General features: G+C 33.1%; 1 protein-coding gene across 1 annotated transcript; it reads left to right on the forward strand.

Moving 5' to 3' along the window:
* Positions 1-4,326: 4,326 nt before the first annotated feature.
* On the forward strand, positions 4,327-14,478 carry LOC113510478 (apolipoprotein D-like). The gene is made up of 6 exons (XM_026893933.3): positions 4,327-4,517; positions 9,931-10,085; positions 10,541-10,608; positions 11,543-11,694; positions 12,434-12,611; positions 13,192-14,478. Exons 1-6 carry the CDS (start codon positions 4,401-4,403, stop codon positions 13,326-13,328), a joined length of 807 nt encoding a protein of 268 aa, XP_026749734.1. The 5' UTR covers positions 4,327-4,400; the 3' UTR covers positions 13,329-14,478.
* The last annotated feature ends 503 nt before the right edge of the window (positions 14,479-14,981 follow it).

A 14,981-nucleotide genomic window follows, 5' to 3' on the forward strand; every position in this document is an offset into this window, starting at 1 on the left:
GATTGCCCGACTGGTTCTCCGATGAGCCTTCAAAAGTACGAATGTAAAATCTTTATACAGTGTGTCAATATTATTTGCATTTTATTCTGTTATGAATAATGATTACTCATACGACCTATATGAGTATCTTACTTTTACTAATACTCTACTAATTAGTAATTATTTTACTAAACCAGGTACTATCTATCTTGCGGTAGTCCATTTTATTTGTTATTTAATTAAAGTTATTTGTTTAATTCCGCATCAATTAGTATACGAGTGAGTGCCAACACTCGAAGATTGACCAACACTATTACTACCAGAATTCCAAAGTCTTCCATACCATATCATATCAGCCGATTATCGTCTACTGCTGACCATAGGCCTCCCTTATGAGGGGGGAGGGGAATTGCCAGTAGTTGCCACGCTTGGTAGGCGGGTTGGCAACTGTAAATAGGCCTTATAGATGTTTTGAGAGGCTTTTTACGTTGTTGCCCATTCTCAGGAATGTTTTCCTCGAATTTATTAAGTCAGGAATAGCCCTTAGTCACCTGTTATGTCCATTACGACACCACGGGACACCACGAGAAAGGAAGGGATGGCCCTTTCTATGCTGGGACCACATGGCGTTAGATATAATCACGGTGTACCGTATCGTACCGTGATATTATTTGTTTATTCTAGAAATCGGTGCGAATACCAGAGGGAGACTTTGTACAAAAGTCGATTGCTCTGTCCATTCGTGTTTCTACCGTGAAGCAGTTGTGTTTGCATGGATGTGTTTCGGTTTAAAGGGTGGGATATGGCATGAATTTACAGGGTACAGAGGAATAACATCTGAGTCCTCAGGAATGAGTTCTCTGAACATTTTTCTACTTCATTATATATATATATTATACTTTTATTATATATATATATATATATATATATATATATATATATATATTTTTTTTTTTTTTGATTTTGACGATTTTGAGATTGAAGAAGATTATTAGAATGTTTCTTTTATTATTTTTCCCGCACACAATTTTTATTTCTTTTATTTATTAGGTAGGTAATTAACAGAAATTGAACACACTGTATGAACAGTAGACGCGTTCAGAGTTCATCGAGTAAGATAAACTCGGAAACATAGTGTATTTTGTTCACTTACTCATAATGTTTTACTTACATTAGATTCGTTTTAAATTACATGATTCACCACTAATTGTTTTTATAATAAATAATTGGTCATATACTATATTAGATTGATAGATAATTTATTTACATTACTTACTTACAGCACACAAATTACAACATAGATACACAAAAAAAAATTTAAAGTTTCTTTAATTTTCTTAGTCTATAAAAGACATAAATTTTGTTTCATTATCATATCAGCCTTGTCCACTCCTGAAAATAAGGCTCCCCTTTGAGGGTTTTGCCAGTAGTTGCCACGCTTAGCAGGCAAATTGGTAACTGTTAAAATTGGTAACAGTTAGGCTTTAGAGATATTTTAAAAGGGATGCTCTTGCCCGTCTCTCGCCCTCGCCCTACTAGAGTAATAAAATCTGTTTGTTATTTTTCTAAAATAAATTAAATATCATATTCAATAGTAACTGTATCTCGCGGCTCAACCCGCGTGAACCTGGACATAAGGTATCAAATTTTAGTCAAATCTGTTCAGTAGTGTTTACGTAAAAGAGCAACAAACATCCATTAATCCACCGTTACAAGCTTTCGCATTTATAATATAAATAGAATAGCAAGAGTTTGAAATAAAGTATCAAGCATGACTGTAGACAAAAGTGGATTGACTAACGACATTTTTATAATTTGGGTAAATCTTTTCGCTAATTTTGTTACATAAAGTTTCTCATTACTTCAAGAAGCCAATATATACTTGCATATTCGATCGGTATCCATATTTTTTCTATATGGTGATAATGGAATGGTAACCCCACCCGCACTATTAGTATACACTGGCGGGGCACCAGTGAGGGATGATAGGTGAGGATGAAAAGACAGGTTAGTTAGCCCATCGTGATGAATTCAATAAGAATTGTTTACGATGTTTCCAGGGGGAACCACGTGGAGGTCTACCTAATAGGGCATATTTCTACCAATGGAACTGGTAGTCCGCATTACAGTCCCTCCCCCCCCCCCCTCCCTCGGTATCCATAATACCCATACCTAATGTATTGTACATTACTTGTTTCTGTATTTGTTAGAAACACGATTCGCAGCATTTTTATATGAAGTGTCTGGGATGCGTGTGCACGACGCACACATTTAGTTTCTTTTTTAATTTTATTAAAAAGATGTTTTGTTTGTAATTTGAAGTCTGTGTCAGTTTAGTGTTTGTTTCGTTCGCTTTTTTACGCCGTTGCTTTGTATATTTTTTATATTATTTTTATATTATATTATCTTTCTAAAAACACCGTGTTTATTTATTTTATACAACTTAGAATGGCAAACAAGCTGACGGCCCACCTGATGGAAAGTGGTAACCGTCGCCTATAGACATGAGCAGTACCGTGGACATAACAGAGTATACTGTTTCGCCCATGATACCCCCCATGCGTTGCCATACCGTGTTTTCATACCAGTATACAGTTCTTTCGTCCACAATGCGGTAGAAATAAAATACCTAAACACTGATTGAAAGTATCTTCCTCTTTTGTTAGAAAAATGTATGAAATATGAGTGATGTCAGCGGGTCACGGGAATCGCCCATAGATCGGAAATACATGATTACAACATTGATTATCCACAATAGCCCTTTATGGTGTACAGACAAAAAATATTTCTATAGGTATGGTTAGTTATGCCGCCGTCAGTTTTATCTGTGACATTTGGGATTACTTTCGTTGTTTATTTTTAAATTAAGTACAGAGGACAGAAATGTATTTAAATATTTACTCAAAAAAAGAAAAATCGGAGAAATTATTATTTTAATTGATTACTTAAAAGATGATAGTTGACAAATAATTTTTATATAAAAATTATTGTAAGTTTTGTTTTAAATATTTGCACGCTTGATTTAAGTAGATTTTGTAAGGTACTTTTAATTATAAGATGTAATGTATGCTCTATATATATATATATATATATATATATATATATATATATATATATATATATATATATATATATATATATATATATATATATATATATATATATATATATATATACTACTTAGAATGGCAAACAAGCTGACGACCCACCTGATGGAAAGTGGTAACCGTCGCCTATAGACATGAGCAGTACCATGGACATAACAGAGTATACTGTTTCGCCCATGATACCCCCCATTGCCATGCCCATTCCCAGTAAATTTACGCCATATCCCATCCTTCAAACCGAAACACAGCCATGCAAACACAACTGCTTCACGGTTGAAACATGAATGGGACAGAGGTACCCAAGCAATCGACTTTTCTACAAAGTCTCCCTCTGGTATATTATATAGCAGGACATGGAGATACAATTTAACTGATGTAATACCTTAATTTGACATGATCCACATGATCCACAATAAAGACATTTGTATTTGTAATGTTTTATGCTCAAAATCATAGCAAATATTATTATAAACAAGTATTATATAAGTAGGTATATGTAACTATTTTATATTTATATCTATCAATCAATATTCCTTTTGGTAGTCAATGGTTAAGTATTCACAGACATTGTACAATCTGCACCTATGTTCCATAGTGAACTATGTCTGAAATAGTGGTGATAAGTTTGACCAAAAATCAAAATATAGTTCTGTCTTATGGTACGTATAAAATGTTATTTATTCAATTAAGTACTAGTTCTTTTCCGTTATTACTTTCCAGTGATATATTTTTATTAATTTGTATAAAAAATAGTATAGTTTATTGGATGATAATGGAATGGTAACTCCGCGTTATCGGTAGGAATACGCTGGCGGGCCACCAGAAAGAGAGGATAGATGAGGGTGAAAGTAGGTTAAAGTTGTCCCATTATAACGAATTCCATAAGAATTAACCAAGATAGTTTCCAAGGGGAAACGCGTGGAGGTCGGCCTGATAGGGTATATTGCTAGCAATAGAGCTATTAGATCTCCATTACTAACAATCCCTTTCCTCCCAATAAAAAGAATTTATTTCCTTTCCTATTTCAAATACGTTTTACTTATAATGTATATAAATGTCAACATATTATATTGGGATATATGTTTTGTCATTTCTTCGTAGAATCGCTAATAAATAAAATATAAAAAGTCAAATTTCTATAATGAATAAAACAGTTTTTCGTAAACATTTCTAAGAAAACACACATTCGCGGTTTTGATACACCCTAGCAGCGGTTTATATGAATGGTTGGTAATGGTCGCCGAGAAGTGAATTGAACTGACCAGTCTGCAAGTTGACGTCGGAGAGGAAACACGTCTCGTTCTAATTTTAAAAATGTTTACTTTATCTGTGTTTGTTTTGCTGGCGATATGTGGGAGAGCTCTCTCGCATACATACCATTTAGGAGCATGTCCTGTCGTCGAGCCTATGCCAGGATTTGAAATGAATAAGGTACATTTTTTTTTAATTTGTTTACGTATTTTAAAATTACAATGAATGCGTATCAGTATTAACTTAAATGACCTATAGATAATCTTTCTGGACGGTTTTCACGCTTACAATATAAACAATAATTTATTGTTTTGATGAGCAGGAAATGTTGATAACTAAATTACTGTTAATGAGTAGGAAATTTTAAAAGTAAACTACACTTTGTTATCGATTAAATTTAACTGTATAATAATGTCTGTTTAAACTTTGTATTTTTAAATAGTAGAGCCTTAAAATTTTAAGTCAACTTTGAAGTAACTTCACTCGTTTGGAACTGTCCTATCTCACAGACAGATAGGACACAGAAAAACTGTTTAAACATCATAATATTTAATGTTAAAAAAGCATATTTAAACGTTTAGGATATGTTCGAAAGTAAACACACAGACAAAGGTATTAAAACTATAAGTAACACACTATTTTGTTCTAACCGCATTGAAATCGACTGTTGCATATAAGAGCTGCAATGTCACAGATAAAATAGGACTGAAACCATTTTTATTCACTAAAACTTTATAATTTTTGTTTTTTAAAGTTTTCAAATTACTTCAAAAAGAAAGAGGGCCTCGATTCGATTGTATTTTTTTTATATTTGTTTCCTCATAACTCAGTCAGTTGTAAACTGATTTGGAACATTATTTTATATCTGAAAGATATGCTTATTGGTTGGTCTAAAGAGATTTTATCAAAGTTGAATTAATAATTTAGTTTTTAAATCAAAATAATTAGTTTTGACACATTTTTTTTTTGGGAAACATAACCTTTAATTATATTATTCTACCCTCTAAATCGGAATCCAAGTTCATTTATCGTATATTGGTAGGTACCCTGTCATTTTAATATGGATAAAGTAGGCGAGTTACCATTCGATCCCATACCATAAAAACAGTATAAGCTCTGCTTATTTTGGACTAGACGGTGTTGTTACATCCAGGATGGGTTTTTTTAATAGATGCTAATGGTAACCCCGTCCGCGCTAACGGTATACGCTGGAGTGTCACCAAGCAAGGATGCTAGGTGAGAATGAAAAGGCAGCCCATCGTGATGAATACACGTGGAATTCAACATGATGGTTTCCAGGGGGACTACGTAGAGATTGACCTGATAGTATACATTGCTAGCAAAGAGACTGGTAGTCCGCATTACTAATAATCCCTTCCCCTCTTGCGGGGTGGATTAGAGTTATTTATTTTAGTCTATAGTTTAGTTTATAACTCATCTGGAATTAAGCACGATGGTTTCTAGGTGAACTGCGAGGCAGTAGCGTAACTATACTATTTGGGGCCTGTAGCAAATTCTTTTGATGAGACCCTATCAGTAAAAAAAAAATACTATTCAAGTAAAATAAAATACTCAAGTACAATGTAAAAAAAAGTATATATGTATATTTCTGAGCTCGCGTCCTCTTGAGCCGGGGCCCTTTTAGGTCGAGGGCCCGTGGCGTTTTGCCAGCCCTGCCACCCTATTGTTACGCCACTGCTGCGAGGTCTACGTGACAGAGTACACTGCTTGCATTGGGGCTGTTAGTCCCAATGGGCTAACTGGCCTGCCTTTTCATCCTCACCAATCATCTCTCACTGGTGCCTCGCTAGTGTTTACCAATAGCGCAGGCGGGGTAACCATTCCATTATCATCCATCAAAAAAATAAAAGTTCCCATTACTAATAATCACTTTTTTCCTTGTAAACATGTAAAATTTTATCTTGATTAGACATTATGCTCGATTTAAAGTTATGCTTTCTTTTAATCTTTTTCTGCAAACAAAAGTTTTAATAATCATTCGTAGATTTTGAAATAAAATAAATTAAGTATATAAAGATAATTATCTATATGAAGTCATAGGTCATATCCAGTCTTATCATATGTTTATCATTTAATAAGACTATAAATAACGATTATGTACGAAGAATTGTTTCTGCGAAGTAAATATGTATTACATATAAGGGGGCAGGGTATAGTATAGATAGAGCTAGGTACATAGTCAACCTTCAAGAAAAGAGCATATTCCTTTTTAAAAGGTTGGCAGCGCTCTTGCAATTCCTTCAGAATTGCGGGTATTTACTATTAACAAGCGGCAATAGTCACATACCACCAAATACGCACACTCGTTGCCCCTTTGTACAATATAAAAAAAAAAAGTTTATAAAAAAAATGAAACCAAATATCACGTATAGGCATTTCATCACATTTAAAATGGATGAAGTTATGAAAATTGTTATATTAAATAAGATGGTAGTTGTTTGCTGTTTTGCGCGGATGTGTATACAAATATTCATTGTTAGATTTATTTTAAATTATTTCGAAGATACATTTTCAGTGCGTTTTTATCTACCATTATTCTTTTATTCTATTCTAATAAAAGCTTTTTGCCCGCTATTTCATACTTGTGGATTTAAAAAGTAGGGAAATCAATTAAATTTACTATTTCTAGATGGCGTTAGTAACAGGTTATGGAATATGGAAGTCGACTAGTTAACACTAGGCTCACATCACAGGCGAAACACATGTCGCAAAACGTGCGTGAACTGAATAGTGGTCGGAGATTAATAACTAATATGGAAGGTCGTAGAACTTCTGGTAATAATAAAAGTAGTCAATCTTCGAGTGTTGGTATATATACATAAAGTAGCGGAACTAAACAAAATAATTCTAATCGACTAACCAGTAAAATAACAAAAAAACTAGTCCTTTCCTCGACAGGTCGATATTACCGCTGCTCTCCCTGGAAATTATCGTAGTTAATTACTACTGAATTCACCACGATGGTCTTAGGGGGGAAAGGGATTATTAGTAATGGAGACTGAGAATCCCATTGCTAGCAATATACCCAACCAGGTCTACCTCCTCGCGGTTCCCCCTGGAAACTATCATGGTTAATTCCTGATGAATTCATCATGATGGGCTAACTGGCCTGTTTTCATTCTCATCGATCACCCTTCACTGGTGCTCCGCCAGCGTATCCCGTTAGCGCAGGCGGGGTTACCATATCATTTTCACTCATCAAAAAAAAACCTGACTTCATTCTCATTATTTCAATCTCCACTGGCATTGTATATTGTGAACATTGGCGGGTGCACCAGTTCATTATCATCTATTAAAACAAAAAGTATTATATTATATTATCTGTAGGAATGTAAAATTTAAATTTAAGAAAGTCAAAGATATTTAACTCTTTCGAAGTTACGAGTACTGAATGTATATACCAACAGATCGCATTATACTGTAATTAAAAACTCTATTGTTTTTTTTAATGGGTGAAAGTAAAATGGTATCCTCGCCTGTGCTATCGATATACGCTGGCGGGGCACCAGTGATAGGTGACAGGTGAGGATAAAGGCAAGTCAGTTAACCCATCGTGAATAATTCAACAAGAATTAACCACGATGGTTTCCAGGAGGAACCACGTGGAGGTCGATCTGATAGGGTATATTGCTAACAATGAGGCGGTTAGAATCCGTTACTAACAATCCCTTTTCCCCCAAGACCTCTATTCGTCCACCGTTAGGTGATCTTATATCTAGTTTGAACAAACAAAGGATTCATAAAGGCGCTAATGAGAGGAAATTGACCCCGGTCAGACATGACAATGACGCATCACACGACACCACATCGACACTCACAGAACCGGTTTTAATATGATCACTTTCTAAATACAAAGAACAGAAAGGAGGTGATAAAATTTCTTAGCCATTAGATAACAAAACGACTGTCTTAATGACTCTGTTATCAGTTCAACGGACACATCTAGACGCATAACGTCCCGGATTGTCATGTAATCGTTCGGGACATGATAAGACTATCACTGGAATGCTATAAGTACTGGTGCATTTTAACTCGAGGCTTTTCAAAGAATACATGTTTTTAAACAACACTAATCACCTGCCTCTCAAGCTGGGATACTTTATGTTATGAGGAACCAGATAACGGGATTTCTTTTTAATACGATAATGGAATAGTAACTCCGCCTGCGCTATCGGTATACACTGACGGGACACTAGTGAAAATGAAAAGGCAGGTCAGTTGTCCCATCGCGCCGAATTCAACAATAAATTAGTCAGGATGGTGGAACCGTGGTTATGCTTATATATATATATATATATGCTTATATATATATATATATATATATATATATATATATATATATATATATATATATATATATATATATATATATATATATATAATATATATATATCCCTTCTCCCCGATTTGAGGACCCAACCCAGCGCACTAAACCTAACCCAAATAGGGAGGGGGGGGGGGGGAAGGATTTGTTATTAATGCGGAATACTAGTCCCATTGTTAGTAATATACTCTGTCAGGTCACTTTCCACGTGGATCTCATCGTGCTGAATTCCAGGTGTAATCGTCACGTTGGATTAACTGACCTGCCTTTTCATTCTCACCTATCATCCCTCACTAGTGCCCCATCAGTGTATTCCGTTAGCGCAGGCGGGTTACTATAACATTATCATCCGCTATAGACGCGTCATTCGTAAAACTTAAAATCTATTAGAATTATTGTAGTGATTGTTACTTTTTTTTTTAAATAGAAAATTAGTACAATAGAAAAAGACAAAACACTTCAGTAGATGAAGTAGGTTTATAAAAATATTGACGTTTTAAACCGACTTAAAAAGGAGGTTCTCAGTTTAGTTGTATTTTTTTATGTTTGTTACACTTCAGAACTCCGCCAGTTATAAACCGATTTGTAAAATTCTATTTCATCTGTAACGATATACTTTGGTTTCTAAAGAAATTTTATCGAAATCAATTCAGTAGGTAATTTAGATTTTAAGTTAAAATTAAGTAGTTTAAAAATTAAATACAAAGATCTTTATTGTAAACCTAAGAGTTTGCTATTATTGTAATAAGTTTTTTTTTGTGGGACACAATCTTATTAAGAATATAAAATACATCGATTAATAGAAAGTAGATACATAAATTCTTCATTATAGTTGCTTATTCACAGTGTCTGAAATAGTTAACAATAATGTCATTATTATTCGAATTATATCTGGTGTCTTTTTGTTCAAATAAATGGTTCGGATCAATCTTGTGTGTGTGAGAGTACAGCAACAAGTGTTTGTGTACTCTCACACACATATATATATTATATATAAGAAATAAATTCATAAGTTCGCATTAAAATATCCTCTATTATTATATTATCTTTTTTGTTAGTCGATCATTCACGGGCAGGGCACCAGTGAAGGGTGATAGGTGAGAATGAAAACATGTCAGTTAGCCCATCGTGATAAATTAAACAGTTATTATCCACGATGCTTTCCAGGAGGTTGACCTGATAGGATACATTGCTAGCAATTGGGCTGTTAAACAGCATTCCTAATAATCCTTTCCCCTCCTTTTTCAGATGTTAGGAGTATGGTACGTCATCCAGAAAACATCGACAGCGTCCAATTGTATCACATACAACTTCACGAAGACCGACGAGCCGGGGAAATATGAACTAGAGCAAATATCGCAGCATTTTATTCTGGGCCTCACGCCTTTGAAACATGACTACAGGTAAGTGTAAATTAAGAAGAAAAAAAAAGAAGATGTACTAAAAGACTATATTTTTTTTTTATACTATGGTGGCAAACAAGTTTACATCCCGTCTGATAGTCTATGGACGCCTGTAATACCAGGGATGTCGCAAGCCCTTTGCCGATCTTTAAGACACCTTAAAACCCTCTTCGAAAATTATATCGTTATATATCTTTAAAGCTTCTAATAATATAGATTTTACCTATGCCAGCCTTTAATATGTTTTTTAAATTACCCATATTATATTGTAAGGGGAAAACTGAATAGCAAACAAACTATTCCAAGTTTTTATGATAAAACCTGTTATGTGAAATTCAAACATGAGCATGTAGTGTTCATTCTCATAAAACAATGTAAGATAAGACCAACTAAACAATATAAATGTATAAATTGCATTACATACATTCGACATTTCTATTTAATTTTGTTTGTAGGTACACGGGAATATTGACAGTTCCGGACCCTTCGATTCCCGGCAGAATGAAAGTGCGGTTCCCTCTTAGTGAGTATTTTTTATTTTTGTTGAAAAAGCAATCCACACATTTTTTAATAATGACAACTTTCTTAGTCTATGTTTGATGTGTATAGAGTGATGTTCTCTGGTCAGTGTCTGGTAATTGTAAGAAAATAATAATAATAATTCTTTATTTGGAACAAAAACATTAGTTACAATATTATTGAAAAACGATGATATCCGCAGAAGCATAAAACTGTGTCGCGAATATCAACAATCAAAAAAAGAAATATGTCGCCTCCAATACATTTTATAACTTAAAAATATTAATAAATATATAAATAGGAATACGAGTCGTGTGTTTAAATACAACAATAATTACTCTGCTAAATTACTTCAACATAATAATAAAAAAAAAAAAAAACAGATAATGAACTATATTTTTCTAGCGATTATTAAACTTATTTCTTGGAGTTTTATCCTCCTTTGAGATTGTACATAGACATAGTACCTAGGTATCACGTACTATGGGAATTATAGAAAATTGTCCACGCGACTATCTTACGCAGTTATATTAAGATTTGAAGTGTCATCATCATCATCATATCAGCCGTCATCTATCCATTGCTGAACATAGACCTTTCTCTCATACTCGTAGATTGCTGATGATTCCTTACAATACATTTGAGGAGTGTGTTATTAAAATTATTTGATACATTGACTCGAGCTAATAATAATTTAATTTGCTATGATTTTGGGTATAAAACATTATTATATTATAAAGACGTATACTTGTTTGATACCTTCGTGGTATAAAAAAATAAATAAAAAAAAGATGAGAAACGCGCGAATTCCCAATTCAAATATTATCAACAGTTACCACTTTCAACTTGCTTTCAATTGTTTTTTTAAATAAAAAGGATATGAAATAAGTTTAAAAGTCGTCATTAAAAAACTCACAAATTTTTTGTGAAACCATCAGGTGTGGCTGGCTCAGCGAGTTATACAGTGATGGCTACCGATTACACAACATACGCGGCCATATTCACGTGTCAGAAGCTTGCGTTTGCGCATAGACGGTCTGCCACCATACTGTCCAGGTCTAAGGAACTTGACAGGATGTATGTTGATAAAGTAAGTAGAAGGTATATTTATCTAACTTTACATTGCGGAAAAGGGGAAAGGATTATTAGTAATACGGACTGTCAGTCCCATTGCTAGCAATATACTCTGTCAGGTCGACCTTCACATGGTCCTCCCTGGAAACTATTGAGCTGAAGCCTAGGTGTATTCATCTGGATGGGCTAACTGACCTGCCTTTTCATTCTCACTTATCATCCCTCACTGGTGTCCCGCCAGCGTATACCGTTTGACGGGGTTACCAATACATTATTATCCATTAAAATATAATATTCTATAACGATAAGAAATTGTGTTCAACAAAAAAGTGACTTCAATTGTGTATTTTGATATTTTGTTAAAAGTTATTTTAATTTTAAAATTAAATAATTTTTAATATTCAAAAAATTAAAAATAACCAAAAATATTCAAAAAATTACATAATAAAAAAATATTAAAATCGGTTCAATAACCGAGTTTAATATTTTTTTATGGGACCTATTTATAAGTAAATCTTTTTAGTTAAAAAATAATTGATAACTGACTAAGAGGTAACAAACATAAAAGTAAATATAACCGTATTGATAACTTACTTTTTGAAGTCGTTGAAAATAAATAATTGTTTACAATTACTCCATCATCAGAGATTCATAGGGATCCTGAATCAGGGATTCATGACATAAATTCATGTATCATGACCATTCCTAAATACCTATTATTACCTATTTTTTTAAACATACTATTTCTTTGGCAGATGCGTTCAAAGTTGTCTTCCTTCGGGGTGGACCCATATGATCTGTCCATCATTTCCCAGAGCGAATGTCCAAAACACGTCAACGGAACAACTGAGGGTGTAAATATTAACATAGATCCAGAGACGTTCTCGTCACACAACATTGGGGAGGCGGTGAGGAAAACCGGTGGAGCCATTGGTAAATATTTTGTTTTTCTTTCCCAAGCCACTTCGAACACATTTAAGATCCTCGTTCCACCTAACGGAAGGGTCTCTTTCCCACATTATTACATGATAGATTTCAATATTGATAAAATTAGAAAATCTTTAAATTAAAGATAATTATTAAAATTTGTTATTTGCAAAAGATATTCAGAGATATAAAAAAATGAAGTCCAATTGAAGATCTTAATTAAATTCTGTTGTTAAAACGCGTTAAATACGTGTGTTTGCATTTGCGAAAATTTTTACACCAAGGAAACATTGCTATAATGTTTATTTTAGGCGTTTTGGTACATTACCGTTCGTCTAGATGAATACACCGTATTTAAGACAATATTGATAAAAAATGTTAATGTACTAAAATTATAACTAAGCAGAGTTGGTACTTTAGGTGCTGAAAGACATATCTATACACATTCCGGTTCGAATCGAACCCTCTACCACTGGAAGTAAGTGTGTTAAACTGCTACGTCATGAAAGTTGTCAAATTGTACCATACTACACACTCCAAGATAATGTTTAATTTATATTTGTATATGTAATTTAAAAAATTACAGCTGACGGCGTAGAATACGTGGTAGAAGCTGGCAAAAAGGTATACCACAAGGTAGCTAATAGCAAAGAAGACCTTACAGAAGCGCCCTCTGGTGAAATAAGCCGGAATTTAGAAACGGACGCAGAATGGCTGCCTTAAATTAATAGATATACATTAATGTAAAAACTCATAGACAATCTACCTATCTAGGTATATTTAATAATAATCATACAGCTTTTTAAATATATTCTTCATGGCAGTACTAACGACTTGCCAATAGATATTAAAAAAAAAAAAAATATAGACCTAAGAACAAGGAATTTCAATTCCGAAATTTTTGTTATAGACTGAATCTAAATTAATAGAGATAATGAACAGCTTTCAATTCCTGTTTCAGTAATGACAAAGTCTGTAATTCCTGTCAAGTTTCAAAAATAATCAAATTATTTTCAATTTTATTGTTAAAGTAAATAAAGTACATATTATATTTTATAAGAATAATAAGTACTGGATTGATTTTTTTGACAAAAATACAAGTAGTTCAAAGATTATTTTTTACAATAACATTTTCAATATTTCTGAAAAAAAGTTTTTGAAATCGAATCGAAATATTAATTATAGAACCTAAGCATAGAACATTATGCAAATAAATCTAAATATCTATTTTGCTACTACTTACTTCTATATTTCAATATTTTGCCCTTAAAATTTCCACTCTTTTTACTGTCAAATATAATAGAAATCCTCGGAACGGTGAGGTCGCTCCGTGAGGCCTGTGAAGAACCCAGGAAGCTTCTGCGCTTCTGGGTGGAGCTAGGTTGGCTGTACTATCCACGACTCACACGCACAACGGCCCAAATGAGAGGCTAAGCGCGGAAAACAGAGTCTTTCTCACATTCACATACTGTCAAATATCAAAATTAGGTCAATGAAAATCTTATTGCAAAATTAACAATATAATTTGCTATTATATTTTCAACAATAACTCAGAAATATAGAAATTTTTGAAAAATTCAGACGTTGCTATGCTTTGGTGCAAACCCTCGTAATAAAGCTTGTCAATGAACAGGTCTATTAGAAAGTTCCCTTTTTTTACTACAATACCTTAGCTTACTATATAGTTTAATTGCCATTAAAGATTAAATTAAGCCAAATATTAATACTCAGGAAACTCAAATGTTTTTTTTTTTCATTATATCAAAAGGCTCTCAAGTATTTTCAAAGTTACTCTTAGATTAGAAAATTATAATAAGCAATGCAAGACAATATTGTAAATAAGTTAATAGAAATAAATATATTCTACCAGTTACTGTTGTTTTTCTTTCAACCGACTTCAAAGAAGGAGGTTCTCAATTCGATTATATTTTTTGTTTGTTACCTCCTAACTCCGTCAATTGTAAATCGATTTGGAAGATTCTTTTTACAACTGAAAGTTTACAGATTGATCCTACAGAAATTTTATCAAAATCTGTTTAGTAGTTTAGTTTTTAAATCAAAATAATATTAGGTATCATATGTTGTTATTAAATCACTGTTTTTTATTACCTATTCATTCTTCATTTGGTATTTATTTATACCTGTATACAAATTTTTTTTATATCCATCCAGCCCCTTAGATCAGATTTTAATCACCACAGCTACATATATAATAAATACAGCTAATTATATAATAAATATGAAGTTTGTAAGGATAGATAAACGTCTGTTACTTTTCCACGCAAAAACTAATGGACGATTTAAATGAAATTTGATACTTGGGTAGGTGCTAAGTTAGCACATTGTTAGAAATATGTCGACGCGGTTCTCCCTGGT

The sequence above is a fragment of the Galleria mellonella genome, unplaced genomic scaffold (assembly GCF_026898425.1).
Source record: "Galleria mellonella isolate WM207_F2 unplaced genomic scaffold, CSIRO_AGI_GalMel_v1 utg312, whole genome shotgun sequence".
Classification (NCBI taxonomy): domain Eukaryota; kingdom Metazoa; phylum Arthropoda; class Insecta; order Lepidoptera; family Pyralidae; genus Galleria; species Galleria mellonella.